At 39.3% G+C, this 13,738-nt stretch overlaps 1 protein-coding gene across 1 annotated transcript; it reads left to right on the forward strand.

Moving 5' to 3' along the window:
• Positions 1–7,413: 7,413 nt before the first annotated feature.
• On the forward strand, positions 7,414–9,925 carry LOC122664549 (pentatricopeptide repeat-containing protein At2g37230). The gene has a single exon (XM_043860407.1). It carries the CDS (start codon positions 7,450–7,452, stop codon positions 9,748–9,750), a length of 2,301 nt encoding a protein of 766 aa, XP_043716342.1. The 5' UTR covers positions 7,414–7,449; the 3' UTR covers positions 9,751–9,925.
• The last annotated feature ends 3,813 nt before the right edge of the window (positions 9,926–13,738 follow it).

Genomic DNA, 13,738 nt, shown 5'->3' on the forward strand with positions numbered 1-13,738 from the left:
AACAATCGAATGATGAGATGCAAAATGTGAAGCTGAGAGTGCTGATGTTGGAGAAGTTCAATGAATCACTTAAGTGCTTTGGTCAATTTGTATTTGTTTTCTTTCTTGTAATCGTTGTAGCTGTTATTGTGAAATTAATGTAAAAGTATGATGAAGAGCAACATTTATGGGCACTGGTACTTATGCTTTTTGTGTAAAAATGGGGTTGAAATGATTGGAGAAGTAATGAAATGTTTCCTTGGTTCACAACTTTGTATTTGATCTGATTCTCTATGGCTTTTGTGTAATCTAATCAAAGCATTTACATCTAGGAAATGGATAGCTCTTACCTAGACAAACTTACTAAATATTCAGTGCAACCACACATTAGGTTGGAATGCTCATATAAGGGATACTTGCAATGTTTGCTTGCAAAACAAAGTAAATGGATGTACTCCATATTCATCATCCATTTCCCAATCCATTAACAACACATCCCCCGCTAACTCTAATTAACAATAACCTGTTGAATCCATGAACTAAAAATCCATATTGAATACATCCATATAGGTCATTACATCCATATTGAATATATGAACAAAACAACCTGTTGAATCCATGAACTAAAAATCCATATCACAATCCATAGGTCATTACATTAATGTCAACTCCCAAAATAAACATCATCTAAACCAGTACCATTATCGAAAGAGAATTAAACACACAATCCATAAAACAAACCCAAATTTTTGTCTTGTTCCTCAAATACAATACATTCATTCCCAATGTCTGAAATAAACAACAACTATATTTGCTGCCATATTTCTATTCATTTATTCTGCTTTTCTACTATTTTTGCTTTCCTCCTTACAATCTTGGCAGTCATTCTGTCCCTTATCTTGTCTTCTGGACACTCAACTATGGTCACATTAGATGCCTGCGATCTAATAACTCTCTGAGAGCTGCATGCCTCCTCTTGGGTTTGGGTCTCAGTTCTTGTTTTTCTCTACATAAACATGAATGTCATCAGTCAAAGATTAAGTAATGAAAGAAGCTTAAATACACTTTCACAATCAAAATTATACCTTTACACCAGCTATTCTAGTACTAGATCCTCTCTTTTCCTTCACTAATTCTCTCTGGACTTTTTCCTATATTAGCATGAAATTAAATCTCATCAGTACTTCATGGCTCAGATAAGTATACATTATAGGATAAAAAAATCCAATAAATATACCTGCACAACAGCCTTAATCCTACTACTAGATGTTCTCTTGTCCTTTACTAGTGCTCCTTGGCCTTGTTCCTATATTAGCATGAAATTAAACCATAATACATTAGAGGGACACCCATCAATACTTCATGGGCTCAAAATAGCATGCTCAAACATAAATATAGGATAAAACATTAAGAAATTATACTTACACAACTGTAGACACTGAATTTTGTCACCCCCATGGCGATGATGGCGATGGGACACGGATGATGGACATCATACTCCTCTTTCCCTTTCCTAAGACCCAAAAAGACAGGGCCCATGGGTCCAAACACATCCAAAACCCCAAAAAATCCCATTTAATGCTTAAAAAGTAGGAAGAGAGGGACCACATTGTCCACGGTGTCGTGGACAGTGCCCCACGGCACCATGGAGGCCTCCCACGGTAAGGGTGTACCGAGCCACGCCACCATGGAAGATTATGACGTCGGTAGGATGACGTTGTCTACGGGGCCGTGGAGAAGTCCCCCACGGCGCCGCCGCCTCCGTGGAAGATTATGACATCGGCAGGATGCCGTGGAGATCTCCACGGCGCCGTGGAAATGGGACCTCCCCTATAAATAGGAGGGTCCCCCTCCCTTCATTTCAAGCAATCCCAAGCTGAGGGAGACCCTCCCAGCTCATTTTTTTCCCTCTATCAAGCCTTTGTGAGAGAGTTTTGAGCGACGTTCTGAGTTGTGGGTTGATCCTTTGATTACCCACTTGAGTTGCGGGTAGATCCATCGATTACCTGCTCGAGTTGTGGGTAGATCCGTTGATTACCCACCCATCTGAAGAGCGATCCCATTCCGGTCAAGTCGTTATTCCGTCTGTATACGGGTAACGAAAGGTCCTTTTTATAGCGATTGTTCTATCCGATTACAGATAACGAAACTTTCTCTTTACTAGCCGTTATTCTATCCGCTTACAGACACATCCAGAGAGCCATTACCCTATTCAAGAAACCAGGTGTTGGTCTACTCGTTCGTCTTCCCCTGAGCCAGGGGGTCGTCAAGATTTGAGGTATACCCCTGTGAAGGTATAATCATTGCATTTTAGTCGTTACAATATAGTTTTTTGTGTTTTCCCGTTTTAATGTATATATTGTAAATATAGGTATAATGTACAATATATGGCCTCATTGTCATAGAAAGAGAGAATATTCATCCTTTTAGCATCTATAATAGGAAGATTGGTTTTCGCCGGGCAAGATAGGTGCTTAACACCTTCCCATGCTTGTAACATGACCCCTTACCCAAATTTTTGACCAGACCATATGGAGCTCTATAGCCCGTTTTCGTTCATAATGGATAGGGCTACATCTATTGGGTCCTAGGCCCTAATCCTAGGTGGCGACTCTTCATTTTATTTTAGTATTTTTATGAAGTATGACTCTTACCCCATGATAATGTATCAAAATGACCCCCACAATATCAGACCCGATAGTCTGTTGCAAATAAGGCTGAGGAAACCTCGTCGCAGAGGACCACGGTACTTACAACAACAGCCTTAGTCCTATTACTAGATGCTCTCATGTCCTTTACTGGTGCTCCCTGGCCTTGTTCCTATATTATCATGAAATTAAACCATAATACATTAGAGAGACACCCATCAATACTTCATGGCTCAGAATAGCATGCTCAAACATAAATATAGGATAAAACATTAAGAAATTATACATGCACAACAACCTTCGTCCTACTACTAGATGCTCTCATGTCCTTTACTGGTGCTCCCTAGCCTTGTTTCTATATTAGCATGAAATTAAACCATAATACATTAGAGGGACACCCATCAATACTTCATGGCTCAGAATAGCATGCTCAAACATAAATATAGGATAAAACATTAAAAAATTATACCTGCACAATAGCCTTAGTCCTACTACTAGTGCTCTCTGACATTTCCTTTTATTGTGGCCCAACTGCTTGCAGGTGTCACATCTGACAGTTCGATTCCTCTTTTTGAATTCAACAACAGGAGTCTCATCTTGTTCTCTTCTTCTATTTACATGAGGTCTACCAGGCATCCTTTTCTAAAGAGGAGGTTGCACCACATAGTTCATAACATCTTCTCTCAACCCATCCAGAGCAGGAAGTGGGGCAATGAACCCCGCATATGCTGCCATATACTTCTGCATATTGTAATATGCATCACAATATGTCTCAAGTAACTCCTTTTTGTGTAAGATAGCTGCTGCTGCATGTTTGCATGGGATACTAGTAGACTCCCATACTTTGCAACAACATGTACGATCTTTTAAATTAACCACACATCTACTTCCAATGTTGTCTATCACTTCATACTGAAAGTCATCTGCTAGTAGGACCCAAAAGATCCTAGACTCTTCTTGGACCTTGTTTAACTTGCTTTTAGCTTTTGGTGTTAATGTATCATGATAAGTGCACCCCCTTGAATATATTTTGTAAAATCTGTCAATTAGTTTGCTCCTTAATTCATCAACCAATATGAGAATGAGTTTGTTACTCAGATCTGTAATCCAGTTGTTGAAGGACTCACTCATATTATTTGTAATATGATCACTTCTCGCTCTATTGTCAAAAGTATGCCTAACTCACATGTCTAGCTTATTTCTCATCAACCACAGGTAGGCATCATTATCAATCTCCTTGACTGCATTCATTTCCTTTCAAACACAACAAGAGTGTAGGATCTCAACACTGACAACAAATGATTCTTCAATAACAATCCAGAAATTTTTTTCCTGAAATTTTGGTATAAATGCCTACTGTAACACCTTTGATGTGCATGTGGGAAGGTTGCAGTATTGCATCTGACAACCCCTACAACATATAAAAACAGAGAGTCAAAGTCAATCATTTATGAGTATTCATTTGACAAGAAAATTGAATATATCCATAACTATGAAGTTAGATTTTTTACCTTCTGTCTATCTGACATAAAGATCAAATCATTTGTACCATTGTGGAGAGCCTCTGCTAACATCTCTAGAAAAAACAACCAACTACTTTTGCATTCAACCTCTACTATTCCATATGCAACAGGATACAATGAGTTATTCCCATCAACAGAAATAGCTGAAAATAAAACGTCTCCATATTTTCCCTTTAGGTGGCAACCATCAAGTCCTATAAAGGGTCTACATCCCCTAAAAAAGCCTTCACTGCATGTTTTGAAGCAAACAAAAAGCCTCCTAAATCTTGAATTTTCAGACATGTCTTGCCTGTTATCGTATCTGAGAATGAACATGCTCCCAGGATTCTTTTCTAAAACCAAATCAGCATAATGTGGTAATATTGCATAAGAATGAGCATGGTTACCTTCATTGATTTTTTCAGCAATCTTTTTTGTCCTCCACAACTTCATGTAAGTAATTGTAAGACCGTATTCCCCAATCAAAAAATTCATTAAAGGTTTCACTTTCATTTTCGGGTCATTCTGGAGTCAATGGTCTCACCTATTCATATACAAGTGGCATCCTTATTTATACTCAACTTTGCACATGTATGTAAAGCATTATATGACTTCACCATAAATGTTTTACCATTATCAGCAAGGGAGGCATAAATTCTCCAAGGACATCGAGAACTTTTACACAAGACAAACACTTTATGTTTCTCATTCTTTCTTCTCAAAACCTCAATACCCTCTTGTATTGCATACTTTTTGAGGGTTTTCCTAAATGCATATACATCAGCAAACACATGACCAACATCAAACATTATCTTACCTTTAACAGCAATACCTTGTGCAGGCTCCAAAAAACTCTTCAGAATCATATTCAGATAAGTCACATGGAGACACAACTTCTGTGCCATCACCATCCATCAAACCATCAATCTCAATTGGAACATCATTACCATCAATACCCTCATCACTCCCATCATCACTCTCTTCATCACTCACCTCATCACTCCCCTCATTAGAAACAACCATGCATACACCACCACCCCTTCTGACATTATGCTTTGACCTATTATACCAAGCACTATCTCCTAGCAAAGCAGTCTGACCATAATCATCAACTATGGAAGCAAATTCACCTTCTATATCTCTTTGATTTTCCTTTTCTCTTTGACTTTGTCTTTCTCTGTAGATTATACTATTGTGAAACCCATTGATTGTATAAGTCTCACTGTCAGAAGGACTTTCTTCAGTATCATGAACATAGAAATTTATGTCATCCAAACCATGAGAAGTAAAATACTGATACAGAGCGTTATCATTTGTCACTTTCACTTCACCCTGGCTCAGGAGTATACTTTTGACCTTGAATTTGAGATTATGTCCTACAGGGACATGGTCAATGACTGAATGACAGATGTAAAAGACCATGTCCACATACCTATATCTATCTGGGTCAAACCATTTTCTTTTCACTATACCATTCCAGTGGAAATAAATAGGATACTCCATGCTCAGTGTTGGACATTGGAGAAAAAAAAACCATAATACATTAGAGGGACATCCATCAAGATCACCATATTACATAGACAATACAATTCAAATTTAGATAAAAAAAAAAGCATAATCTTCAAGTATGTAAAAATTTATTGCTGTATAAAATCCAACAATCCAAAGTAAGTGTGTGTGTATGTGTTCTTACTGTTATAATAAGAAAAGTTCATGTTTAGACAACACTTCTTAATCTCCAACCTCAACAATGAGCTTCCTCAACAATGCAACTTACTACCTATCTTGAATCAAGACCCAGATTTTGATACACAGACATGCAAACAGGAAATAGGGATTACATATGTATTTCTTTACTGACTATTGATATTCTCAGGGATACAATGAAGAAAACTATACACCCACCACACACACATACAGAGATCATATATCAAGTTCACAGGGAGACTCTACTCAAAGTGGAATCTTTATTTTTTTTAAAGAAAATTTACTCAAAGTGGAATCTGGTTGAAACATTGAGACAATAGAGTGCATGCATCTAGTGTGTTTGGATATGGCCGAATGAGACTTAGGAAAGCAGAAAATATGGATAAAGCACAAGTCCAGAAAACTGACAAAAGATTATTTTATCAACCCCATCAACTATGAGCCAAAGTAAATTTCCTAAGGTGCTGCAATGCGGGTCATTCATCTAAAGTAATGGAAGGATGACTATTAATCTAAAGCAGTGACACTACAACACAAAATCAAAATATTCAACGAAAGGAAAAATCGCCAATATATTATTATAAGTAGTGGGAGAAAAAGCTAATGTTGCAGAAAAAGCCTCAATTTCAAGTGACAGAACAAAAAGATAAAAAAGGAAGTAAAATAAAACTTCTTACCTGCTTCACATATACAGAGATTCAGAGAACAAGCAAACATGTAGGGCTGTCAAACTTTGCTTAAGCATAGAAATGAAAGTGCCGCTCATAGCATACACACAATCTTCTCTTTGGATTTTCTCCAAACATGTGGTGGATATCACAGTCTTTCCAGTTCCAAAGAATCAGATGGTGCTTCAACCGAATTTGGGAGATTCTGCCTATGAATGCTGGATTGGAGTGTGGTTGTTACACACTCGCCGCTGGAGTTAGGGGAGCGGTAAGGTGAGGTCGCAGGAGGTAGGGTCGAGGTTGGGGCACCACTGAAGGTTTAGTATGGCTTACGATGAAGGTTCTAGGTTAGGGTTAGATATAAGAGAGAGGGATTCAACAAGAATTTGTGGTATAAAGGTTAGGGTTTTGACTCGGAAGATTTTTGATTCAGTCTCGTCATATTTTACCTTAGCCTAGTCTATATGATTTTTGACCAGGTTTTTCAAAATTTTAACCCGACTAGGATGGCTCGCCCCAGTCAAAACCCGATTTTCCAACAATGGCGTGTCATTTACCCCAAATAAGAATTAAAAAAAACAAACATCACCGATTTCAAATAAAATGATAAAATAAAAATAAAAATTCATGAATACCGTTAGATTGCATTATGATCATATGATGTCGTCAAATACACAATGGGGTGTAGTGTAGTCGTGTAGGCCAGTCGGAAACGGTATATGGCCGCAGGATCATCCATCAAGAAAACCCTAAACCTCATATTTTCCAAAAGCCCAACAGGCAAGAACTGCAGCTTCCCTAACCCATTTCAAATCCCATGGATGTGAGTTTGAAAGCACCGGTCCACCACCAAAAATTTCACAAATGCTAAACACAGATTCTCTTCATCACTGCAACTGAAGTTTACAAGCTCTAACATTCATCAGAAAGGATTGATTCACACTAATGGCCACTAAGCTTTTTTCTCCTTGGCAATCTGGGTTTTTCTCTAGGATTTCTGGAGTTTCTAGCCGCCAATCCTCCCTCACCTTCCTCCGTGGATTATGTTCAGAAGATACGTCTTCAGTCTCAGAGATCCCACCAATCGAGTCTCAGTCTCCTTCGACTGAATCTGATACAGCCCCGAATGTGGATGTGAAGGAAGAAAATGCAGTTGGAGGAGTTGAAGACAACATTCCTCGAAGAACCTCACGTGGAAAGCATCCTCCAAAACCAGAAAAATTAGAAGATACAATCTGCCGAATGATGGCTAATCGGGAGTGGACAACTCGATTACAGAGATCGATCAGGGAGCTTGTTCCTGAATTCGATCACTCTCTTGTCTGGAATATTTTGCACGGAGCCCGTAACTCTGAGCATGCTCTGCAATTCTTCAGATGGGTCGTTAAGACTGGTTACCGCCATGACCGATCGACCCACCTGAAGATGATTCAAATCTTGGGCAGAACTCGGAAGCTCAACCATGCCCGATGCATTCTCTTTGACATGCCCAAGATGGGTGTTGAATGGGATGAAGATTTTTTCATTGTTCTTATCAGTAGTTATGGAGAAGCTGGGATTGTTCAGGAGTCAGTAAAAATGTTTCGTAAAATGAAGGAATTGGGTGTGAAAAGAACTGTCAAATCTTATGATGCTTTGTTCAAAGTGATCATGCGTCGGGGACGATATCTAATGGCGAAACGGGTTTTTAATGAAATGCTGAGTGAAGGGGTGATGCCAATACGCCACACATATAATGTTCTGCTCTGGGGTTTCTTCCTTTCTTTGAAGGTGCAAACAGCGAATCGGTTCTTTGAAGACATGAAGAACAGGGGAATTTCTCCTGATGTGGTGACATACAATACAATGATTTATGGTTATATCCGGGTGAAGATGATGGAGGAGGCAGAGAAGCTTTTTGTGGAGATGAAAGCGAAGAATTTGAACCCAACTGTAGTCAGTTACACTTCCATGATCAAAGGATATGTCTTGATGGGTCAGGTTGATGATGGCTTGAGATTGTTTGATGAAATGGCTTCTTTTGGAATCAAGCCAAATCATAGTACTTATTCAACCCTGTTACCAGGGTTGTGTGATGCAGAGAAGATGCCTGAAACTCATAAACTTGTCGAGGAGATGGTGGAGACACACCAGGCTCCTGAGGATAATTCGATATTCTTAAGATTGATCTCTTGTCAATGCAAGTCGGGTAATTTGGATTGGGCTGCTGATGTGCTCAAAGGGATGATTCGATTAAACGTTCCAGTGGAGGCAGCACACTACGGCGTCTTGATTGAAAGTTTCTGTAAGGCAGGGGCATATCAGAGGGCCATCAAGCTGTTGGACAAGGTTATTGAGAAGGAGATCATCTTGAATTCATCAAGTTTGTTAGAGATGGAATCGAGTGCATATAACCCTATAATTGAGTACCTATGCAACAATGGGCGGACGGTGAAGGCGGAGGTTTTTCTCCGGCACCTGATGAAAAAGGGTGTTCAGGATCCAGTTGCATTTAACAATTTGATCCGGGGACATTCAAAGGATGGAACCCCAGATACTGCTCTTGAGATTCTTAAGATCATGAGTAGACGTGGGGTTCCTTCAGATGCAGATGCGTACAAGTTATTGGTTGAGAGTTTCTTGACGAAAGGGGAGCCAGCAGATGCTAAGACTGCTTTAGATGGTATGATTGAAACTGGGCATCTACCAGATCCTCTACTCTTTAGCTCAGTGATGGAGAGTCTGTTTGATGAGGGTAGGGTTCAAACTGCAAGTCGAGTGATGAAAAGCATGGTAGAGAAGGGGATAATGGAGAACATGGACTTGGTTGCTAAAATCTTGGAGGCCCTGCTCACGAGGGGTCATGTTGAGGAAGCCCTGGGAAGAATTGAGCTGCTGATGAATAATGGCCATGTTCCCAACTTTGATAACCTTTTGGTTAGTCTTTGTGAGAAGGATAAGACAATTGCTGCTCTCAAGTTGTTGGATTTCGGTCTGGAAAGGGATTGTAACATAAGTTTCTCAAGCCATGATAAAGTATTAGATGCACTTCTGACAGCCGGAAAGACCCTCAATGCTTATTCCATTCTCTGTAAGATTATGGAGAAGGGTGGGAACACGGATCGTAGTAGCTGTGAAGATTTGATCAGGAGCCTCAATGCAGAGGGAAATACAAAACAAGCTGATATTCTCTCAAGGATGATCATGGGAGGGGAGAGCATCCGCAGTGGCAAGAAGGGGAAGAAAGTTGCGGCTAGTATACATTGAGTTCTGTTGAATCACTTTCATCATTTTCCTCTTATTGTCCAATTTGAGGATAGATTGGGCTGTGGGTTCTACTTGGAGGAATCATTATGGGCGAAATAAATTTGTAACAAATTTGATTTGGTTTCTTTTTTTGATTATGGCCCTTTTCCTGTATCCTTTTCTCTTATTCTGTTTGAATCTTTTGTTCCAAACAGAGGCTCAGTCTCGAAGTTTCAAGTTATTTACCAAAGAATTGAAGGGATTTATTTCCTAGTTCTCTTTTTGTTATAACTTAATTTCTATCATCCATTAGTCTTTCTGTTTGTATCATGAAAGAAACATTACAAATTCTAAAGTCTGGGGGATGTTATCTTCTGGTGCATTGATAGAGATAAATTCTTTATGGGTTTTATTGCTTCACTGAATTGTCCAGTTTCTTTGTCCAGTTTTTTCAGCTTGGTTGCAAAAATATTTCCTGCAGCCAGAAGGGGAAACCCATTTTGGTAGCTGGAACATGTCAGTTACATTTTTCCTTTGTTTTGGAGTCGACTGTAGATAATCCTAGGAAAATAGTTCTTCTGTGATGGTTTCCGATATCTTGGGTGTTGCTTTTCACGCTATGACATAGAATTTCCAAAATGATTGGTTAATATTATTAGTTCGTTAGTATCATCTATCTACTTAATTTTGGGGAAATGTTTGTCATTTAATTTTTTTTTGTCATGTAACTGTTAGCTGATCATTCATGTAATGCTGTCTTACTATCTGATTGTAGGTGTTATATGATATAGAGGGCAACCTATCTGCTTTTGGAATATGTAATGCTGTTTTATTCTAAACATGAATAAATGGAATCAACTATATTTCAGGTTGATATGAGCAATCCAATCATCATATATCCTTATTAAATCGCCATGATACTTCTAAATTATGTGCCCAGTACTCTATTGGAGCAAGGCTTTGTCTTTGTTGTTTAATTGTTGAAAAATAGGGTTGCGAGTAGATTATAGAACATTTTACACCAGGATTTATTTAAGGTAGGGCATGAATGGAGTGGGCATAAATGAATCTGACTTATGTCCAAAGTCTATAGAAAAATCTTTGTAATGATAACCAATAGGTGCTTCCCAAGACTTTTGGAGTTGAAGTTTCATATTTATTGTGAAGGTTTTCAATCAATGTATCATCTTTATTACCAACCAAGCTGATATACGAATTCGGTGTTCCAACTAATTCCATCCTTTCAAGTGAAATAGTACCCATTAGAATATTATTTAATGATTATCCTTTGTAACTACTACTTTGTCATATATTTCTTTGGATGTCTGATATTCACAAGTAAATACCTGAAAAATATTTGTTTGATCATTCTCTCTCCCTCACCCTCCCTCCCATAAGGCTACACGTTATGGGTTTGTAACAGACGATCTGTCGACAACAAGTTAGCCCCCCTCCCCCCCCCCCAAAAAAAAAAAAAAATCTAATCAGAATTTAAAGAGCGAACAAATAGATACAGAACAGTAGATAAAAACAAAAAAAATCTATGATGAGTTCTAGAGAATAGCAGTTGGAGATTGATTTTGTCTGTGAGTCTCGATTAAAGGGCATCGGGTTGTCATCGTAAACCCTCTTTTTCTCAATTAAAGGGCGTTGGGTTCTCATCACATACCCTTTTTGAGGTGGTTTGATCTATAAACAGCAATTGGAAATTTATTTCATCTGTTGTTCCTCCTCCTGCCTCGTTGATGCCTGCATTCAACAACAGCTTTGAGAAGGGTCAGTCCCATTCCAATCTGTCGTAGGCCTTTAACATGTCTAATTTTATGATAGCATTGTGGCCCAAGACCTTTCTATCCAGATTCAGCATTGACTGATAGGCCAAAATAGGCTATTGACTCTTTCCTTCTCCTTGCTTTCAGGTAGACTGGCTAGTCCGATGTGACTCCTAATAATAGAATATGAAGATTCGTAGTCTTCCTCCCTATCCTTTTTGTATTGTCGTGGCAACGGTGGTCGAGCTGATCGTAGGAAAAGAACTTGCTAATCCAGGGATCTGTTTCCAGCTCTTTATAGGAAGCAAGCAAGAAAGGAGGAGAGCATTTCATTCTCCCTGATCTGTCTTAAATTGGGGAAACAGGATTTTCGAGAGTCAATGCCTGTTCCAGATGAATTGGATGGCTTACCTACCAGCGCGCGGATAGATAGGGTGGCCGAAGCGCGAAGGGATGGATGTCTGAGTGGTTGAAAGAGTCGGTCTTGAAAACCGAAGTGTTGATAGGTCTTTGAAAGGCGGCTGCAACAGCTGCAGTAGCATGAATGTCAACTGTCTTTGCTGCCCTAACATCTCTAACCAACACAAAGCACTGTATGCACGATGAGATAGTAAAGGGGTTTTATTCGATAGTCTCGAAGGTAATTCTGGTCATACAGACAAAGAATGATGAAATTGCACCATTGATCTCTCGAAGCGTGAATCTCGGCAGCGCCATTGTGAACAGCCCCGGGGTGCGCAGCATGGGATGCACATCATTTTGACTCAAGCGAAAGCGAAACGTGAAAAGCAGTTGGAGATTGATTTTGTATGAGAGTCTCGATTAAAGGGCATTGGGTTGTCATCGCAAACCTTCTTTTTCTCAATTAAAGGGCGTGCAACAGCTCTAGATCTATACTCTGTTATTTGCCCCGGAATATGATCTGCTGCTATGATTCTGATTCAGAGAAGCCCCAAATCGCAAGCCATAGGTTTGATTGCTTCCCCTTTATTTGTAATAGATTCACAGCTCTAGATCAAGACTCTGTTATCTGCCCTAGAATTTGATCTGCTGCTATGATTCTGATTCAGAGTTCTGGTTCTTGTAATCTGAACTTTTAGGATGATGGAACATCTTGATTTTGCTGTTATTGTTTTTATGGCTGAGGCCCAATGCTGTTACTCTTGAGCCATTGTATGTTTGGCAGGTACCAATTCTACGGATGACACAACATAATGTTCAAACTGTGTAATGTAGGACAGAGTTGAAGGTTCAACCAGTCCCAAAGCAGGATCTGGATTCAAGGGAAATTGGTTCAGTTCGATGGGTTATGTCTGGGATGGTTTGATAGGTTAGAGTTTAGGTCAAGTGTTAGGTTTAGTGTGAAGATAAAAGGGGTTGAGCAACTAAATCTGCAGCAGGGTTGTTGTCCCTGTCGATTTGAGTTGTAGCCTGAGGAACAGGGTTTGAATGGAATTTAAGGAGATTTTCTATAGAAGGCAATCTGCAGGTCAGATGGGGCTAAGCATGGGATCGATGGAGGTCTTGGGGAGGGGAAGGTGTGCTCAGAATTTGGAAGACAGTTAATGGCTGGATTGAGCAGGGGAAAGAGGTGATGAAATTAGAAGGTTGGTTCTAAAATAGAAACTAAGCAGGAGATGCAGTGGAGGCAGCAGCAGTGAGTTTCGGCTGGAGTAGAAAGGTCTTCTAAGGTCTTGAAAGCTTTAAGAGGATGAAGAACAGAAACAAGAAGGGACCTCCTGGGCTTCCCACCACAAAGAGTCAGCTAGATCAGACACTAAGGATCAAACACCAAGGAAATATCTCATAGAAGCAGAGCAAGCTTGACTGCAATGTTGAATAGCAAAATCGTTCTTGCCCTCTTGGGTTGCTTTTATAAACTGAAATAAAGAGAGCAAGGATTCAAAATTGGAGAGTCTCAAAATTAGAAACTTCCAACTTTGGACCTTACTTGAGTTACAGGACACTACCAGCCCAAATAAATCATGGCTGATGTGAGACTGACTATTCTAATAACAACTTAAATAAATAAAAGACTCAACTAAACTATGGGACCAGACTGACTTAAATTAAACCAGCTGAACCAACCGGTTCACTGGTTCATTACAACTACTGCATAATGGCATTGATATGTGACGCCCATGGCATTGGTACCCATGTAAATATCGTATGTTTATCAATTTGTTAGTTAATTAATCAATGCTTTCAGTTATTAGATTGTTGGTGCGTTGTTCCAT

Source organism: Telopea speciosissima, chromosome 6, assembly GCF_018873765.1.
Source record: "Telopea speciosissima isolate NSW1024214 ecotype Mountain lineage chromosome 6, Tspe_v1, whole genome shotgun sequence".
NCBI classification, from domain to species: Eukaryota; Viridiplantae; Streptophyta; class Magnoliopsida; order Proteales; family Proteaceae; genus Telopea; species Telopea speciosissima.